Source organism: Excalfactoria chinensis, chromosome 15 (genome assembly GCF_039878825.1).
Source record: "Excalfactoria chinensis isolate bCotChi1 chromosome 15, bCotChi1.hap2, whole genome shotgun sequence".
Lineage (NCBI taxonomy): Eukaryota > Metazoa > Chordata > Aves > Galliformes > Phasianidae > Excalfactoria > Excalfactoria chinensis.
In genome coordinates, this window is record NC_092839.1 from 8,448,591 (window position 1) to 8,469,691 (window position 21,101).

Below are 21,101 nucleotides of genomic sequence, written 5' to 3' on the forward strand. Positions count from 1 at the left end.
TTGGTTTGGTTTTGCTTTAACTGTAGTTTGTCGGCTTTCTGAAGGAGACAGAGACTGGTGATTTTGAGAATTAAAACGGACTCCAAAAAGAAAAAAAAAAGCATGCAAAAATCCAGTTTCACAAACATGCTGCATCACTCAGTGCCACTCCTGGGCTTCCACCTGCCTGGTCTAAGGGGGGAGGGAAGAGCTGAGGGGGTTCCCCTGCCAGCATTCAAAGCATGCAAACTCTGGGCATTGGTAACTCGAGAAGGTGCATGTTTGCTGCCAAAAGCAGTGTATGGGGCAGGGAGAGAGACTCCTCCAGTGCAGGTGTGAAAGTAGATCTATTTATACATAAGGAATATAATACAGATATCTGCGTGCCCTCATGGCCATCAGACGGGTGCACTAAGGGATGCTCATTGGGAATTCTCTGAAGCCACCTAGCAATTGTCAACTGGATGGAAACGATGAAATCACTGCTTGTACCGAACGCTCTGCTCTAGCTGTCTGTTCCCCATTGGATCTAGAAACAGAACCATTCACAAGGCCAACGTCAACACTAAGGAGAACCCGTATTCCTGCATCCGGTGGGACAGGCTGAGATTAGTCCTCTAGCTGCGTAGTAGAGGTGCTAGATAGGCAAGCCATGGCTTCCAAAGGCCACATGACTAGGCAAGGTCAATTTGCAGTATTCAGAGAGCCAAAGGATCAGTGATCAGCTGAAGGTGGGAAGCTGGTATTTCTCATGCTACTAACTTCACATTGCAGTTCAGTGCAATGTAATTTGCAAGGATTCTCTGGACCCTGCAGAGGGATGAAGCGATAGGGAGGAAGGGGTCTCAGCAATTTTTTTTAAATTAATTTTGTTGTTGTTGTTATTAAACTTCAGTTCCTGGCCTCCTTCGTTGCTGAGCAGCCACTGGCTTGGCTAGCCCCGACCAAATTCCCCATCCTCATCTCTTTTTGTTCTGCACAGTAAGCAGACAAGGAAGCCTCTGATTTCTGAGCAACGGGGAGAGGCTCCTCCACCTTATTTTACTCATCTAGTACCTCTATTAAGCAGAGAAGTGATCAGAACGGGTGGTAGCAGGGTAGAGGGAGAATGAGCCGTGCAGCTTTTGATTAGTTCCGTGCGACGCATTTCCCGTGGTACCTAGAGTTTCCTGAGCAGCATCCGCATAGTGACTCCCTGCACGGTTTGCTTTTACTGGAAATGAGGGGAGAGTAAAAATTAGACCTAGAAGCAAATGCCAGACAGGAAACTTTTGATTACTGACTCTTGGGTTTAAAGACAGGTGATGTGAGGGCCAGGTCCATGACAGGATTGTTATGTTGGAGCATTGAATTAAAAAGAAAGAAATCAAGGGCATTTCTGAAATACGTCTTGCTGCGGTCAATAAATGCCATTATCAGACACGACACACTCTGCATTGAATTGGTGGCATCGGTTCATCTGCAATTGAATGAATCCTGCAGGGAGGTCTTTTTCAAGTGCATTGGAAACAAAAAGCACTCTCTCTTCTTCCCCTAAATAGGCTTTAAAAAAAATACCATATTTTGATTATCTAAAGTTTGGAGAGCCAAAAATTGAACTGATTCTCCCCAACAACACCTGAAAGGTCTGAATATATTTGTTTTTTTTTATATATGTGTATCACCAAGAGCACTAATTAACCTGTGAATTATTTGCACTTCTCATACAGCTAATAGTATAAGGTTAAGCCTGGCATTAAAAAAAAGTACACAGATTAAAACAGAGGGCGGTGCAGTCCCTTATCGGAAAGCATCCGAACATCAGCACTCAACACTGTGTTTTGTCCCACTTCTCGGATGTCCCCTATCACTTCTGGGGAAATCCTGGCTACGTTGACCCGTACCAGTGCTGCCCACTGATTCCCCCCCACCGCTGTGAGGGTATTCATGCCATGGAACAGCCCTCTGCCTGCAGCAGGGTGACAAGGTGGCCCTGCACACAGCCAAAGCTGACGCCCTGGCTGAGCTCATGGGCAGGCTGAGGGAGGGAAGGGTACGAAGCCCCACACTCACATCAGCCTTGAGCTCAGCAGTGGGCACAGAAGGGACGTGCTGGAATTCCTCCCACATCCCGCGCGAGCTCAGCCCTCTCCTTGCTAAGGGTTCACAATAGGACCCCACATTCCCAGGATACCCCAGGAGCTCGCAATGAGTCACCATGTCCCCATGGAGTGGTGGTGCCACCGGGGGCTGAGCATCGCGGCACGGCTGTGGGGAGCTGAGCATGCAGAGCCTCGGGGTCCCTATGGAAAGATGCGGTCCCTTCTGTGCAAATAATCCGCTCCCTGAAAGGCAACTGATTATTTCCAGATTACTGTCGGTCCCAGCATGAGTTTCTGCCGCCAGTTTAATGGGTTAAAGTCAGCAACCCCAGGTTGGCAAGAGCAGGGGTCCCCTGAGTCAACCAAAAGCATCCTCTAGTGCGTCCTAAAGCCTGAACCACAGCCCTAAGCAGAGCTATGGATGTAGTGTGCATCTCAGACAGACACATACATACATTGATATAGAGAGATATATACGCACAGATATACATACACATTACAGAGTGGTCCAGTCCAGCGTTCACTCAATACGATGGCCAAGATCTTGCTGAGTTCACTGGGGCTGGGGACAAACTACCACTGAGGACAACCTTTGAAAGAGGTTCCTCTCATTGCCTACAGAACTTAACTCATGCTGGACAAAGTAATCTGACTTTCAGCTTCTCAGCTCCCTGGAATCCTTCTGTTTCTTTTTCTCTAATATTAACAGATTATTATGATCATCCCGTTCATTCACCTTGAGTTTCTTGCCCATCAAATCTGGTCATAGATGCTTTCAAATGTGTACCCAAACCATCTGGAGCACACCTCTTTCACAAAAGCCTCTGCAGCCCTGCCTAACCACCCATCTGCCTTTTGAACATTACAGTCAGATGACAAAATCAACAGTGAATTTTCAACCTGACTAGCAAAGGAGTAATCAAATTCCTCCTTGCACGGCACTGGAGGGCTTGGATTTGTGACCCAGACCCTGCAGACTCAGAGGTGCCGTCGGTACAGAGCCTGAAGCAACTCTCAATGGAGGAGGCTCCGTAAGCAGTTTTGTCTTGTTTTTAAAAGGGAGGAAAATAAAAAGGACAAAGGGGACCATAGCATGTAGCAAAAGGTCAGTGTCTGTTCTGTTCCTGGCAGCCCAGATCTGTGCCATGGGAGCTGAGCTCCTGTCCCCTGCAGCAGGTCAGCATGTGGCTGTCCTGTGCTCAGAGATGGACGCAGAAAAGCTCATGGTGGAGAACAAAACAGAGATGACAGAGAAAGATCATAACCTGTCTCCCTGATGGCTATCCTACTGTATACCAAAACCCAACCAAAGGCCAGCGACCCCAAGTCCCTGCCTCACTAACCTGCTCACATCCCCTCATCCCCCCAGCTCAGGCTGCCACTCTCCCAGTGCCATCTCAACAGAAATCAGCACAGCCACAGCAGCACTGGGGAGCAAAGGGCAGAAGTGTGAGACCCAACGGGCTGGCCAGCCCCGCACAGCACATTCCCACAAGCTGGGTCAGCATCTCCACTCTGACTTCAAATGCTGGAAGATGCAACACAGCAGAAAAGCCATTTCTGTGCTACTTGCTGTAAGTAAGGATGTCCTGGTACTCTACTGCTTATGGATATAGGAAATCAGCCACTCCTACAAAGAGCTGCAATAGGAAGAAGATCCAGCTGTGCCCAGATGGGAGATTGGACATTTTACATGTTACTTCAATGGAAATGGAAAGGGGAAAATGCTTCACTTGCCAAAGCAGTAACAGAGCAGTGCTGGGGTCTGCTAGGAGAAGTGACTCAGCCAGGGAGTTTTCAAAGTCATGACAAAGCAGAGTTGGAGATACACCATTGGGTGGAATGGCAGAGATGAGATTACTCCTGTAAGATCAGGATGACACACCAAGAATCAGTGGGGCTGCTGGAAATCAAAGCAGGTGGGAGATTTGGGATGTCACTGTGAAAGCTCCAGAGATTTTTGGGAAACAGCTGATTTGGGGTCCCCTGAATATAGGGACTTCTGTGCAAAATGCCTTCCTGAGGTCTGAGATGTTATCAGAAGTGAAAGGGGGAGCAGTTAGAATTGGTATTATCCTAATAAAACAGAGATGGAAAGAGCTTTGATTCTGCCCTGGCAACTGAACTGAGCAATATGCAAAGTCCTCCACTGTCACATATATGGCAGCCACAGACCTTCAGCTTTAGCACGCCTGGATTCAAGGTTTAGCATCTTCCATGGAAGAGCAATAACACACAGCACTGGGCATGGGAGCAAGAAAACAGCATTTGGAAATGACCCTGATGAAGGAACCACGTATAGTAAGAAATACTTTCAATAAGGACAGAGAAAGGAGATTTTTCACTTCTTTCTGTGACATAAGGTTAAGGAAGCATTGCAGAAATTGAACAGGAAAAAAACCTGCAACCTCTGCGAAGAAATACTCATTTAACTTATTGTGCTAACTGGTAAAAATGAGGGTTGCAAGAGGACAGAGATGCCTGCAGAAGGAAAACCAGTACCTGGGACCACATGAAGGACAGTAGTCCTCACAGTTCTCCAGCTATGGAGCTATAGGGGTTGAGCAGGGATTTCTTGTGACAATGAAGTCCCCGATACCAAGGGCAGGTGGCCAAAATTTCAGCCTTGCTGTGCTCCCTGCTTTAATCAAGTCGAATGGAGGCTGCCTTTGTCCTCACTGCACCAACTGGGACCCTGAATAGGAAAAAAAGAGAAATTCTGGCTCGTTGAAACATGATCTTGGTGATTTATTTGGCAGGGAGTGGATGGAGTGCTGTGGAGGTTCTGCTTGCAAGGAAAAAGCTCAAATGAAAGTCAGAAAACAAAAAAGAGGAGCCGGGGGGTGGGGGTGGGGGGATAAAGGAAGGAAGGATGAAATTTCTTTCCCTTAGTTGGCACTGTATCCGCACAGACATCTTTGGTTGGATTTTGTGCTAGGAGAAAATTAGTTTCTGGCCTCTGATAAGCTAAAAGGCAGAGCAGAAAGTTCCAGCTGCAAAATGCCAGGCTCCAGTCATACTACTAAAATGCATTTCCCAATATTTAAGCTAAGTTTTGAGATACGGGATGGAAGACCTGAAAGTCAAGCAGATGATCTCCACAGATCATCAGCTTCGCATCCTGCTCCTTAAGAAAATAAAGAAATAAATGTGGAGATTCAGTCCCAAAATTACCACTGTAAGAACTAAGGGAAAAAAAAAAAAAAAGAGGAAAAATTCCCAGAATTCAGTAGTTGGAGAAGGACAAAAAGTCTCCCAAATGCATCCCATACACCAGCCCCAATGCTTTCCCTGGGACATACGAAGTGATAGAAACTTCTCCTCAGGTCTGATTTTTGGCTGGCCTTGGAAGGTGCTCACCATGTCCAGAGGGCACCCAGCGGAGCACGCTCTGTGCGTGAAGGGAAGCAGGGCAGGGACTGGGCAAGGCAGCGCTGGGCTGTTTCTGCCATGCAGCTCAGTGTCGTGCCAAAGAGCCCTTCCATGCCTGGGAGATGCCACCTTGGTGACACAGCGATGGCTTTGTGCTCAAACTCACCTCCATGTTGGATGGTGGTGACACACAGAAAGCAACACCACCATTGGCACACCTCAAGCCCCTCTTAACACCATTCCAGCTACAACTCCAGCAACGAAAGGAAAAAAAAAAAGCAGCGTCAACCAAAGCCCTGCTGCCACCCCAAATTAAGGTCTACAGCCCTACCCACCTCTGTCCCTCTGCCCTACAGCCTCACTATCCTCATAGCCACCCAGGCAGACTGCAAGGAAGAGATGATTTAAGGTCCAGCATTACACATAGATACATTGGACTGCCACAGCACAGAAAAAGCACGTTAATACCTAGGATGCTTCCCTCGATGGTGCCACAACATGGTACACACACATACACACACACAGAGATCTACAGGTAATGCATGGGGATGGCGTGTTGGCAGTGATACAGACCTTGGCGATGGTTCGGGCTGCTGCTCTTTCCTTTAAACAGAAGCAATAGTACATTAGCATGGTGTCAGGTGGCAACAGATGTTGCTGCTTCACTGTTAAAACATAACGAAAAGACAATACCAAACAGTACAACTAAGTGGAAGTTGTGGACAGAAGAGAGGGAAAGGAGTCATTAATTCCTGGAGTTTCTGTCCTGGACAGCAGATCACTGGAGACTCACACAACCTCAGAGAAGACACATAGAACGCACAGGGCTGAAGACCTGCTCCCAACCCATCCTTGTGCCTATGCATGACTCAGACACCCCAGGGCCGTGTGATGTGGGTGAGCACAGGAGGACTTCCATGTGCTCAGAGAGCAGCTCCTTCCTTTGGAAATGCATCTCCCCAAGTGATTTCTGCACATAGGGAAGGATTGAAGTGTCTCCTGTGAGCCTGGGGTACCTGCCTTTCCTTCCTGGACAGCAGGAAAAAACTGGGATGGGGTACAGACCTCTGGCCCCAGGTCCTCCACCTCAGCCATCCTTTCTGCCATTAGCAAAGGCTCTGTAGGTAGAGTGGGGACCACAGTTCTTGCATGCAGTTTCCCTCTGAGATCCCAAACCACTTGGCTGCACTGAAAAAACCACAGACCTTGAGGACAAAGTGAGGTGAACACCTGCAAAAGCACAGGCACAACATCACAAGCCAACCTACGGCCACACTAAAGAAGCTTCCCTTTTACTGACCAACAACTTGGTGGCACTTCCCTGCAGCAATGAGGAAAACTTGTCCTGCCTTCAGCTATTCACACCAGGCTGAAAGAACAACCTCACTCATGCAGCTCCAGAAACGAGTGAGTAGGCAGTGAATGTCAGCAGTGCAAAGGTCTGCATCCACTGGCTGGCTGTTTTGGGGGGGGCAGGCAAACTGGGTAGAAGAGGCTAAAAAAACACCTTCAGGCCCCTGCTCTGTGCTCATCCCAACCCCAGCCTCACACACTCACACTCAATCTGCAGTCTGATCCACCCATGGGTCTCCATACCCCTGTGCTCTGCAGGGTCACAGCCCAGGTAGGTGCTGTCCCATCCACCACTCACCAGCTCAGCATCTCCTCTCTATCCCCAGGGCTCTGCACTGCCCCTCTCACCCAACAGGGTGGCCTGTCTTGCTTGAAATACATGAAATGACCCCTCCTGAGTACAGACTGAAGCTGCAGGATGCCTGGCCTCCTGGGGCGATCGTTGCTATCTCACCAGAACAAATTTAGCAGGTATGAGGTGGTGCTTCTGGCTGACTGGTAGCCTCACCCAAAGGATAAGCAGTACTGTGCTGAGCAAGATGGCTTCCAAACAGCAGGATGGCCAGAGCAACGCTGCAAGTCTGACCCACCACTCTCACATGCTGTGCTCCAGCTCAGCAGGATCTGTGATTTTTGTAACCCGTTTATGGAGCTATGGGAATCTGGGACATGGTGCTTCAATCAGGGGCAAGAGACCAAGGGAGTGTCCTTTTGCTTTTTCTCACCACTAAATCCTGCCTGCTCTCAGGGAAAGATGGAGGGTAGGGAATGAATTAGCACATCGTGGGCCTGAGCATCCTCTGAGGGCGGTGAGGAACAGGAAGGTCAGAGGCAAACCAGGAAACACCACCTTGAGCTGACCCTCCGAAAGTACCACTTTGCGTTTTCAGCCAAGTGCTGTAACATTACTCCAGAGACAAATTAGGCCGAAGAAATGCATGGGCAGCATGGAAGAGGGGCGAGAAGGAGATCGCTGAGCAACCCATAAGGATCGACTGCCAACACCTCTCACATCTTCAAGGTTGCCGACACGCAAAAGGCAGGAATTGGGGGGGGGGGGGGGGGGGGGAGGAAGAAAAAAGAAACAAGAAAAATATGCAGTGAAATATGAGCTTTCCAAGCTCTCCTAACTCTGCTGCTAACCTGAATGTTAGTCCCGACTTGCTCTTCAGGTTCCTCAGGAGCTCCAGCTGGTTCAAAGGTGGGATGAGTCTACAAGGAGAGAAAAAAAAGTGTTAACATTCAGGCAGAGCTGACCCCAGAGCCTCCTCTCCTGGAAGCTTTGCCTGTTGTCCCTTCCTTCCACCTTAGCTCCGTGCCACTGACTGCAATGGGGACAGCTGGGGCAGGAAGGGGGGGTCACCCGCTACTCCCAAAATGACCTATAGCAGGGTGGTGGGAAAAGATTGGGACAGCAAGAGAGAGAGAAATTGTCTGCTTCACTGCACTCCTGACCATCAGAGCCTGGCAGCATTTCTGGGCAGCACAGAGGGGGGTGTTGTGGCAGTTCTTCCTGTGCTGAAGACAAATGGGGAAACTCAGCTCTGCTGCTCTCAGGATGTGCGAGATGTACGCAGGGAGCAGCCTGCAGGGTGGGGGAGGCAGTGAGGCAGGAAAGGCAGAGCATCGCTGGGAGGAGATTCCCAGGTTCCCTGCTGCCTGCAGATGATTTTGCCCCCAGAAGAGGCATAGCCCTGTATGATGGCCTTCAGGATCAGACAGGAACCAGGGCTTTCCTTTCTTTCTCAGGCTCACCCCATAGATTGCTGTAAACTCTGTTCTGGGCCACCAGCACATATTGCTGAAGGGCTACGTCATGGCTGTGCTACAGAGTGCAAACAACAAGAATGGGGCCATAGCCCATAGAGGCACAGCTCCCTGGAGGGGTCTCTGTTCATTCATACTGGGAAAGGAGCCACAGGGGCTTTGATAGAAGCAAACTCAAACTACCCCAAACAGCAGCTGAGGACTGGAATGAAAGGGGAAGGAATAAGGGCTGTTGACAGATTTTAAGCCATTAAGAGAATGACAGGTTCACAGTTTTCCTCTAACTGAAACGAAGATCAACTGGAAGAGCCTTTCCTCTGCATGCACAAATCCCATACACAAAAACATGGCGGATCAGCAGAACAGACTCAGCGTTCACAAAACGGAGGCAATCAAAAAAAATGTTTCAGTCTTAAGGAGGGAGGAAAGAGTAAAAATAGGGCTGAAAAATTTGGCTCTGCTCCGCAGTGCAGCTCTGCTCACTTCCAACCAGAGGAGAGCACGTCCCGAGTAGATGAATTAATGATCTTCCTCATTTGAAGTGTCAGGAGGAGACTGACCTTGGTGCACTGGAGCAGAGTGCAAGTGCTGGGCTGTCACCTCCGTGCAAACCCACCACAGCATTTGCAGATTGATGCCAAGACAGGAGGTGCATAAAATCAAGCACAAAGTGTATTGCGAAATAAAAAGTGTATTCAGCACTTAATGCTGAGCACAGAACTATTCTTTAGAATCACAGAATATGCCAAGTTAGAAGGGACTCATAAGGATCAGAGTCCAACTCCTCCTCCTTTATGGAGGTCTCCTCTTCAAAGAGCTCCACAAGGCAACAACCCCAATTTCTCCAGCCAGGATCAAGTTCTAATGCAAGTCACAGAGCTGAAGACTTTATGAGCTCAGTGAATGGAAGGATTTTGAATCCCTGTTCACTAAATGGAAGGATTCATGGTCTCAGGAGGACCACTCCCCCTTGCATCAGACTGCTACCCATAGTCTGCACTGAGCTGAAGGTGACAACTTAGTGGGTCAGCAGAGATGCTGACATAAGCAGCCACAGGGATTCACTGTTGCTGCAGTAGGTGTGGGCACAGTGCACATGTGGTGGAGAAAAGAATGCTGCGTTGAAAAGACAGTTAATAAAAATGGGCATCAACTCAGCCCCATACATTCAAGCCCAACCTGCCCTTACAAAAGCAGCCTGCAAAACTGCTCTGCATTGCAACACTTCACCTGAGCCTCAAAAGGAAGCCTGCTGCCTCAGGGCTCTGTGTGCTTTTCTCTCTCTCCTCCAGGTCCTCATGTCGCTTGGTTAACAAAGGAAGTGTGTTTTGGTGAAGGGGAGCTGGATGAGGTCTGCACACCCCAGGAACACACACAGCCTGTACCACCACCAGAACACCCAGCTGCAACCCATCACCTCCCAGGACCACACATAGAAACACCACACCAACTCCATTCCCCAAGCCAAAGGGAAGGTCCAATTGCTTTCCCTGATAGCACAGATAACATTCAAGCATCTGGGGACAGTGGGGACATCATGCCTCCAGCCAGGACATCACTGAGACCCCACAACACGAGGAGGGAGGGCAGCATCACACAGCAGAGCGCAGGAGCGCACACACACACATACACACACACACACACACACAGTGATGATTTGTTTGAACAGCCCAAGTATGAACAATGAGGGAGGGGGTGATGAGGAGATGAATACCGTGATGATGACTAAAATGAGTCTCCATGCTGTGCTGGAGTTCTACAAGGAGCTGGTTATCACGCTCACCACAGACTTTGCTGCCAGTTTAAGTCATTCCTCATAACAGGGAATATTTATGAGACTTATGAAATATGATAAGAGCTGGAGTGGAAGCATCGTGTTCTTATTTCATATCCAGCAGCAGAAAAATGCCCAGTTCTTAAAGCAGGCTGCTGCCCCGCACAGCACTAATGTGCACTCAATCACACACTTCCAATCACGGTTGCAATTTGCTGTAAATTAACCACCACAAAGTGGTAAGTGTGATTTAGTAAGGCAGCAAAACTCACATCTGTGAAAACTGGAACCAGGTTTGCAAATCGGGTACTAAATCACATCTGTGTTAATGCACCTAGTGAGGATATAAACTGCTCTAAGAACAGAGCTTGGCCCACAGTCTCCAAACGTAAGCCATTAATTCCACATCTTCAAATATTGACTTTACTGCCCCTTCAGGTACCCACCTCATATAAAACATACCTATCATCTGAAAACCTGCTCTCTTCTGCAGAACCTGAGATAATATTGTTGGTAATAAATCTCAACCCAGCCACATACACGTCTGTTTGATTGGATTGAAAGGTCAGCTCTCAGAAGGAACAACTGGGACTAATAACTGCTTGGCACCAGGTCAGATACAGAAGGGAAAAGAAAAACAACAAAACAAAACATAATTACCCTGCTGAGATGGGACACTCCTTTTCCAAGCTTCACACTGAATTACTGGAGGAAATCCTGAGCGATCACTTTGGCTTAGCACACTGCATTTGATATCCCATTATCCTTAAAAAACAGGCACAGCTACTGCTGCAATTTTATTCTGCACTACCACTGATATATCCCGTGGTGCCACCAACACCACTCACACCAGCAAAGGCAGCAGGCTCAGTGATACCCAGGGGGCACAGCTCCTACAGCACTGAGATAACAAACACACTGATGGATGGGAAAAGAGGGATGGGGAAAGGGCAGCACATGAGAGGTGGGAGAGGAGAAATGGAAGCATGAATGGAGAGGTATTCTTGTTAAGAGTTGTATGATTTAGAGGAGGTTGGTAAGACCATCAAGAAATCATCGTTAATAAAGCAAGCTTATCAAGCACTCTCCCATTCCCCTTCCTTAAATCATCCTTTTGGTGGACAGTTTCCCAACACTTGTGCAAACCAATAGCTAAAACACATATGGAGGCACATGGAGTTAGTCAGCAGGCAGCGGGATGGGCAGTCTGGTTTGGGCTTTTGCTCATTCCTTTGAAATAAAAACTGATCTTCAGAGCTTTCTGGGGTTGTTTTTTTTAGTTAAAGGCTTTACATGTTACAGTCCCAAACGAAGAACAAGGAGTGACATGACACACGGTTGGGAGTCACATGCACGTCATACCTGGAGGCACCGTACGTTTGCGTTTGCGTGCTTTTCAAGAGTTTTCACCAAAGAAAACCAAAGGGATAAGAGAAAGGAAAATAAATAAATAAACAAATAAATAAATGGAGGGAGGGAGAAAAGAAACAGAACAAAGAAAATTAGCACATGAACCAAGTGCGCTCTGGGAGCAGGTGCTGGGGGTGAACGCCAGTGTGCATTGAGCTCACTCCCTGCTCCTTGCACCACTGGCACCCAGGAGACAGGCTGCTGGCACCTCGCTCCCAAAGCAAACGGGCACCACGGAGCAGGGAAAATATGGGAGGGTTCTGAGAGATCTTCAGGGAGGAATCTACAGCCCTCAGCGACATCAACCAGGGGCTCCTTGGGCCAGAAGGATGACTCCAAGGAGCTCCAATGTCTACTGAAATGCGGCATTTCAGTAACTGGTTTTTTTTTTAGTGCAAATATGCAAACATAACTGAGAATAATATCCTGTTCTCTTGAGTGATAATAGAGAGATTTTGGGGGTTTTGTTGCTGTTGTTTTGTTTGCTTGTTTTATATTGGTTTTGTTTTTCATAGAGGAGCCAGATGTACATTGCAGATTTGCTTTACCACAGTTTGAATTTCAATATCCAAGCTGAGATGCTCTCAGAGCCCACCCTATTTTCCCCAGCAGAGAGAAACCAGCTCTCCTGCGGTGCTCTGGGCACACGCATGCTCCTCCAAGTCATGGCTACTAATTTTCCCCACCAAACAGCCCCTCTTAGCAAAGGTGCCTTGGGAAAAGACGTAAGCTCAAGTCATGGGGCTCCTGCTAGGAGGAACACGCAACCCAGTGTTGAGCAGAAAAGGTGCTAAGGCAGCAGTGACTGCAGATCACCTCTGGCAGAGGGGATGCTGTGTCCCCCTACCCAGTTCCCAACCACAGCGTGCAGCTCAGCTGCATGCAGCAGCCAACACCGTGGCATTGGGCTCAGGGTGCAGCTGCTGGTGCATGCCAGCTGGCTTGGAGAAGTGGGTAGGAAGGGTAGATGGGCAGTGAGAGATGGAAGCGGCAGCCAGAACATACAGTTACCCCCTTTTTAACTTAGGGTGCAAATACTTTGAAAGATCTCAGTTGAACACATCCAAACCAGACTAAAAAAGACATTCACCACTTCTTGCTTGGTAAAAAACAACCAAACAAGGAGCTGAGGCCATCAGGGCTCACCTCCCAGGTGATGATCAGGTTGCCTGTGCACAAACAGCAATTGGAGTTTTAGGGTGAAGCTGAGAGAGCATAGAGCCCCATGCCCAAGGAAGTGCTGGATGCTCTCATCCTTGTGCCAAAGGGTGCCCCTGTATGTCTGGCTGCATGCTAAGTTTGGGATTTCCAAGAGCAGTATAACCATGACCAAGCCCACTGAAGCCAACATCAGTGTTGTGCACTTTGCAGAGGGCTTTGGGCCAGGTCTTTATCCCCTCAGTAGCAGGTCCCAACCAATGCAGAGGTGGGACAGAGAGAGTTGGATGAGTGGGTTTTAATGCTATTGGGAAACAGTTTGGTTCTGTTTCATTGAGTTGTTGTTGTTTTGGTTTTTCTTCTCAAAGCAAAATCTTGATGTCAGTTCACAAATACCTTTAGGGAACAAACAACTGATCAGGCACACACTGGGAATGAATCCAATGACAACTTACTGACCATGACAACGTGAATTCCAACAGGCTTCTAAGATGGATTAACACGCTGGCTAACACTTCAAACATGGACTAATGCTTGCCCTGGGAAATGCATTCAAATGGCTAAAAGGCACCAGTAACACAGAAAACAGAGAGGGATTTTGCATCAGCATTGGCACAACCCAGAGCTGGACAACAGCTCTGCACCACAAGGAGAGGGAGCACAAAGAGCCCCGTCGTGCCCCCAGAAACCCTCAAAGCTGCAGGAATATCCAACCAACACCATCTAGAGAGATCTGGGCCATCTCAAAACACATCAGAGAGGAATGCACAGCACTGCCCAGGAAGGAAACAGAAAGGGGAAGAAGAAAAGGGAAGAGGAAATCAGGAGCAAGGCCAAATGCACCTGGGGACAGTGCCAGGGCAGCTCAGAGGGAAAGAAGAGTGCTGAAAGGCAGAAGGACCATTAGAGCCCAGTGGAACAGCATGAATTGCTGCACGCAGGGCAAGGCAGCATTTACCTAGGTCCGGGGCAGCTTGGAGTCTTCACACCTGGGCACGGCACTGTCACAACACAACGCAACTACCCCGGGCGTGGAGAAATAAAGATGAAAAGAAGAGCACGTACATACACACAGAGATGAGAAGAAACAAAAACAAACAAACAACAACAAAAAAAAAACAGGGAAATTAAAATTGAGGCCAAAAGAAACACAAAATAAAACATAGAAAAAGCAAATAAACTTTGAGAAAAAAAAAAAAGACATTCTGGTTCTTAAGATATGTGGAAATATATATATGTATATTTTTTTAACTTAAATGAAAACTTTAAATGAATAAAAACTGAAATGAACAATAAAACTCTACGTCCAGGTAACAAACATGGAGACACTGGCACCACGAGGTGGGCAGCGCAAGGAGGAGGTACCTGTACATGGGGACGGTGACGGTGCGCTCGTAGTATTGCCATGTAGAGTGCAGGTCTGTGCGGGACAGGTTGGTGGCATAGAACCTCCATGCAGCCTGGGAGGAGATAGGGTAGGATGGAGATGAAGGCTTGGTTTCTACCAAGACCAATTCTCTGCTATCTGTGGGTCTGACATTTTGCCTTCTCCTTGTTATGTGACAGATTTGGGGCGCTACCATGATGTCACCAACCCATTCGGCACATGATACATTTGGAGTGTGACCATAGTGCCAAAGATCCATCTGACACATGACACATTTGGGGCGCTACCATGATGCCAGTGATCCATATGGCACATGACACACTGAGGGTGCTACCATGATGCCACTGATCACAGCTAAAGATGCTGCAGGCACCAGGCACACACAGCATTGGGGAGCTACAAAATTTGGAGAGAAGGGAATATAAAACCACTCTAACTTCAGGTCTCCAATCTACCCGCCAAGGCCAGCCTTCTGTGCAGACATCTGTTAGCGTAAAGAAAATGCTCCCAATTGTAACTTCGTATCAATATAAATATTCTCTTTGAAAATATATATATATATAATTGGTGAAACAGACTGTCCCAGTGTATTTGTCTCACTGTGCCGGGCTGAGTTTCGTTCCTTTTCTCCCTCAGATTGCCTTTCACATATGCTGCATCCCTATGGCTGCCTTCCTGGCATTTGTTCCCAGACAAGCCCAGCCACCAGCTGCTGTCTCACACTTCAGATACACAACACTGCTTTTCTCTGCCCCTGCTTCTAGAAGTCCATTTAGACCTCAACATCAGGAGAATGCAGCCCAGAGGCTCCCAGCTCCTAACCTGAATCAGGCCTGCTGCTGGGTTGCGTCTCTTCTCAAAGTGCTTTTGCCGATGCTGCTCCTGAACCTTCAGAGCAAACCCTGAACCTAAAATGCCCTGGGGAAAAGAAAGAAATCGTGCAGTTAGCAGGTGTTAGACAAGATCTCAGAAGCTGCAGCCAGCTTTCCTTCCAAAGCTTTGTTCTGTCTCATTTTGCATTCAAATGCATGAGTAAAGGAGCAAGGAGCCCTCAACCAAGGCAGCCCCAAATGTGGGTTTTGCTGGTGCTTACTGCTTTGGTAAAAGCAACTGATAAAACACAAAACATCTATATCACATAAGCATGCAGCAAATCATCCCTATGGGGGAAAATCAGATCCGTGCAATGCTGCAATAGGGAGCAGTGTGATTTACTGAAACGGAACAGCCACCCCTAGGAACAGCAGCAGGAATATGGTTTCACTTCAATAAACATTTTCCATCTCATTTGTGAAGAACTACATCCACATTTTCCACCCTGTTTGCTCATATGCATCATGGCTGTCCACATGGGGTTTCCCCTCTATTATTTTGGTTGTTTGTTGGGTGTTTTTTTTCCTTTGACTCAGAAGCAGACAAGCAGTTGAAGCTGGGATTTCTTCAGGCACATAAAGACACATAAAGAAGGTCCTAAAGTAATTGCTCAGCCCTCCCACTGCCCACCCAGCCCAGCCAACACTTACAGCAGGGAGAGCGAAGAAGGAAACACCAATGAGAGTGAAGGTTGCAGCCAGCAGCCTCCCATTCCAGGTCTGTGGGTACTTGTCCCCATAGCCGATGGTGGTCAAGGTGATCTGTGAGAAGAGAGCCCCGGCCTTCGGTCACATAGCTTTCTACTGGAAATCACATAGCTTGGGTTGGAAAAGACCTTTAAAGCCCACCCAGCTCCAACCACTACTACAAACAGGGACACCTCCCATAGACCAGGCTTCACAGGACCCATTCATGGCACCTCCAGGGATGGGGCACCCAAAGCTCTCTGGGTAGCAGTGCCATGGCCCCATTGCTCTCTGGTTAAAGAATTTTCTTCTACCATCTGATCCAAATCTCCTCTATTTTAGTTTAAAACCAACCCCCTACACCTTGTCCTGTCACTATCTCCCCACATAAAAACTGCTCTCCATCATTATTTTTTTTTAATAAGTACTGAAATAAAATAATAAAACAATAAGTACTAACATAATAGTATAAAATAAAGTAAAGCAATGGCACCAAAATTCCCTGAGCAGATGGTGGGAAGCAGACAAGCTCGGTGGCCATCCTGCCTTCAGCACATCTCAAAGGAAATCAAGGTTATTTGCACACATAAAGATCTGATGTTGTTTATTGCCCATTTTCCCAGCAGTGCTTATTAGCTGGTCTCCCTTCCTACTTAAAAACAGCACATTAGCCCAACAGGCTGCTTTCTACAACCTAATTTAGAGGTATTTTTCCCCTCCTCAGTATTAATGTAATGCACCAGGAGAAGCTGGCAAGCTGTCGTGTGTGTTTTGGGGAAGGAGCTGAGAGATTTGCTGGAAACAAAGAACCCTTGAGATTCAAACTGCAGCAAAAAGTGATTTTTCCTGCTTCGGTCCATGTACCTCACAAATGGGCACTCCATCAAGAATGGGGGAAGAGTTTGGAGAGCCTGGGACACAGAAGGCAGAAAAGAAAGGCATGATGGAGACATTCCCATGGAGACTTCTGCCCAAGGTCCCTGGCCCACAGCCCCAGTGACAGAGTTGTCTCCAGGGTAGGTGGAGTCCCCACATTACCCATGTGCTGTCAGAAACCTCACGCCTTCAGCCTGAAGCAAAACTGTCTTAATCAAATGGAAGCCCAATCCCAAAGCAGCATTTTACAGCACCCGCTAAAAGCCCTATCAATTAGCTGCCATTTTGACAAAGCATTTAGTAAAATGCATCTACATGGCTATTCCGTGCTGAAACACTGAGCTGAAGCAACATTCACTCCTTAATCGCTGCAAAGTTGTTGGGTTATATATTTTTCTATAATTTATGGACACAACTGCAAGGATTTGGAGCCACTGAGTTGAAATCAGGATACAAAGCTCCTGAAACCAACAGCTGATCTGTTCTGCTCATTTCTTAGCACGTCTCTATTGGATGTGTGAGCTGGACAACAATAAAATATGCTCATTTTAACGAGGCTGAAACGTCACTGTCAGATGGACAGAAGCAACACCCCGTGGTGCACCAACACATCCTGAAACAGGGAATGGGGTGGGAAGCACTGCATGTGGCTCTCCAGCCCAAGAAGGGACAGCTCTGCCCATAGCTTTCCCCATGCTGAGCTCTGATCTGGGCCGTCAGCTTTCCCCCCATTGTTTATTTCCTAGTTATGTCAAATTGGGCTTTGTTTTTATTTTCTATCATAACCAAGGGGCTTGAAAAGCAATTCACTGCCTTAGCAGCATTTCATTCCCTTTACAGAAGAAGAGGATCTGCTTGATCAGCCGATTCCTCCCCAAGCCTGTTATTGGGATTTGATCAGATCTGGGATTTTCATTACATGCTTTGTAATCATGGCCAAACCAGCGCTGCAGTGCCAGAGCAGAAGAACAACAATGCAAGGAGATTAGAACGTCATTAATTCTCTCTTTGTTAATCGAGTAATCCAATAATTCCCACGCGCACAATCAGAGCAAACTGAAAGTATTGCCCTTTTCTCTTTTGTCAGCAAAGATTTGCAAAGGGAGTGCTTTCAGCACTGAAGTTTTCCTGGTACTTAGAATGCATCGATGTTATGAAACATGGTCAGGTGCATTTAACAGCTCAAGTATGACGGCAAATGATGGAAAGGTGGCAATACTTGTCACGGTGATGACCGTGGGGCCCATATTAGATCTGCCACAACAGAGCCAAGTCCAACAGCTGAGCAGCATACGAGCTCCCACTTGCTGTGCTGCCCCAGGTAGCTCAAGAAATGCGATCCCATAGCATCTCCTGCAAGCCTTATTTAAGAAACCTAGCTAAATGGAATAGCCTGAAGCCATTTAATAAAAATGTTAACTAAGCAGTCTGTAAGCTGATTCCTCACATAAGTGATAGAAGATGGAGGGTTAATGGACATTTTATTTTAATAACCAGCAGCTGTTCTATGAAAATTACTTACCAGACCCCACCAGAGTGCATCTGCGTATGTATCAAAGTGCTCATTTTCTCCTTTCTCGGCCAAGTATACCAGGAAAGAGGCCAGGATGAGGCAGAGGAAGCCAATATACCAGGCAGTAATCAGCTCCTGCAAGATCATTAAGGGACAGAAGAGAATAATTGAAATCCTGGTGTGCATCTCCGAAAGCTGAGCCTCTTGCTTGCGGTTGGCCTCAGAGCTGAACTTGCTCTGCATTTGTGCATGTTTAGGCTTTGGGTTTCGGCTGGTGATCAAAAGTGCTGATGTTCAATGCAGTGCAGAGAGGGGACATCTGAGATGGGCCCACATGCTGGTGGTGCCCTGCAGTACACACAGGGTGACTCCCACCCTGCAGAACGCATCACCTTAAACGCCTCAGCAAGGGGAAAGGGAGCAGTGACAGCTCCAGTATTTAAAGATGTGGAATAGAAATGAAAACATAATTACTTCTCCAGCCCACACGCATGTTAAAACTGAAACACGAGCTCCCAAATCTGCTGGCTAATTGTTAACTCCTGGAAATGGTGTGCAGGTGGTCATTGTGTTCAAGGTATTCCCCGTAAACATCCCAATGTTCCTCCCTTTTCTTTTCTGCTGGCTGGAGGGCTCCACGGGACCTCGCATTCCAGCTCTGCATGTTATGACCTAGTGCCTCCTCCATCCTCCCAAGCCTGGGAGATGTTTGGGGTGGGAAACCAAACCTAAGCAATGAAAACAGTGGCTCCATGTCTCTGCTTCGGGCTTGCTCACCTTGCTGTGTGCGTAGACCACGGAGCCCAACAGCTTCCAGGTGCCACCACGCCGGTCCATGCGGATCATGCGCAGGATCTGCAGGAAGCGCAAGCTCCTGAGCGCTGAGGTGGCAAAGACGTTGCCCTGGGAGCCTGCTGCCAGCACGGCAATGGATGCGATCAGCACCATGATGTCTGTGTGAACAAAGGGCATTGAAAGCTGGAGATGCACCACTGGAGCACCACCAAAGGGGATGGCACTCCCACTGCCACTAGCAGCAGAAGGATCCCAAGGATCGCAGAAGCACAGGTTGGCTTGAGTTGAAAGAGAACTCAAAGACCATCCAGCCCCCTGCCACAGACAGAGTTGCCAACTACCAAATCAGGCACAAGGTCAGGATGCCCAGGGCCCCACCTGACCTAGCCTTGAGCACCTCCAGGGATGGGACAGGATCCTTAAACTCTCCCTCTTCCTTGTTTTTCTATGCAATTTTTTTTATGAGTGATTTTCTGTGCAATAAGCTAAAATCCCATGAGTGACCCTTGCTAGTTCCTGGACACCTGAATGCAGGCTCCATGGGGCATGGTATGGCTCTCCTGCCACTCCTGACCCCAAACAAAGCACCCACTGTGCTCAGATGGCCCCTTGCACAACAGGAGTGCTTTACAAGCAGGAATCCAGTCTCCTTGGCACCCAGGAAGGCAAAATGAGGCACGGAGTGGGCAAACTGATGGAGAGGTTGGGCGGGGATCTCAACTCCTCCCTTCCCATCCTTAGGTTAAGAGCAATCCCCAAACTGGCGGCAAGAAATCACAGCGCTGTGCCAACAAGCTCTTCAATGACCATCTTAGGTTAGGAAACCCCATGTGGGAGGCAGGTCTTACCGATGACGCAGAAAGGCTTGCGGGCAAATTTCAACCTTCCTCTCCAGCCCCGGTACCGACAGCAGCAGCCGGCTGCCCAGATCCGCACAAAATACTCCACCCCAAACACCACGATGGTGACAATTTCCTAGGGGAGACAACACGCTGTCAGCCTAGAAGGAAACGTGGTGAGGAACACGCTCCAGAATTAGAGACTAAGCCCAACAGCCTAAACCTTGCACTCCTACACAAGGCGGAGTTGCCCCACAGGACCATATGGAAGAAAGCCCTATTTTGAGTGATGCTCAGACCTTTGCCATTGGGTTTTCCCTTTCCTGGGTGGGGGATGAGACAGTGAAACAAAGCAAAAGCAACTGAAAAAGTTCAGGAAGAAGGTTTTAAAATATTTCATCGGAGCAAATATTGTGCTCAGATTACTTACCCTACACAAATCACCATTACTGTGGGTCCCAATTGACACTGACTCACAGGTGACGATTCAGGTCCTTGCCTGAGACAAATACCCCCAATCTTAGGGGTTAGCTGGGTTTTGTGCATGTGTATTTCTAACTTTATTTCGATATGATACCGGTCACTTCATTTGCAAATCCCAACTCACCAGAATATAAAGGGCCCCTTCAGAGCTGTTCTGATACTCATCGATGGTTGAGAAGACAGACAGCACCAGGCAGGAGAAAACAAGTAGAAAACTATAGAACACAAAAAAATAAAAACAAAAAAATACAGCGGGACAGAATGTCAGTCTTCAGAGCAAAAACTTTTCACACTCGGTCACACATTTGGACGTTTACATGTAGGAGCATTCACCATGCTGCTGCTTTAACACTGCCTCTTTACAAGGATACCTCTCACTGGTGATGAGGGGATAAGAAGTGACAGCAATGAGGCCACCAGGCCCATGCAATCACACTTGGGATCCTGCTGGGACTGCACACTGCTCATCAGTCACAAGGCTCACATCTACCAGCGAGGAGACCAAACCTGCAAAAGGGAACATGGAACCCCAATGCTATGAACAGGAAGGGTTGGGCGTTGGAGGACCCACTGGACCTGTCCCAGTTTGGCCATTGCTAAGACACCTCCATTCCCAGCACATGGCTGTGATAGCCTCTGAGATCACTTCCATGTTATGTCAGCTCCAACAAACATGGAAACGCTCCTTTGTTACCTCCTCACTGCCAGCAAAACTTGGCAACTCTTCAGATTTAATTCCACCAACTTCTTTCCCA

The 21,101-nt window shown here is 47.9% G+C and overlaps 1 protein-coding gene across 15 annotated transcripts in view; it reads right to left on the bottom strand.

Annotated features, from left to right (window-relative positions):
• The window catches only part of KCNQ2 (potassium voltage-gated channel subfamily Q member 2), a 66,315-nt gene that overhangs the window by 24,740 nt on the left and 20,474 nt on the right, over nt 1-21,101 (bottom strand). For 4 of the 15 annotated variants that reach the window (XM_072350146.1, XM_072350138.1, XM_072350141.1 and 1 more), the window contains exons 2-11: nt 20,471-20,561; nt 19,873-19,999; nt 19,007-19,182; nt 18,239-18,364; nt 15,805-15,915; nt 15,104-15,199; nt 14,260-14,354; nt 11,689-11,718; nt 7,929-7,997; nt 6,006-6,035 (exon numbers count right to left, since the gene is read on the bottom strand). In XM_072350146.1, coding sequence (XP_072206247.1) covers nt 6,006-6,035; nt 7,929-7,997; nt 11,689-11,718; nt 14,260-14,354; nt 15,104-15,199; nt 15,805-15,915; nt 18,239-18,364; nt 19,007-19,182; nt 19,873-19,999; nt 20,471-20,561 — 951 coding nt within the window. The other 11 variants (XM_072350133.1, XM_072350139.1, XM_072350130.1 and 8 more) reach the window with 7 other exon arrangements.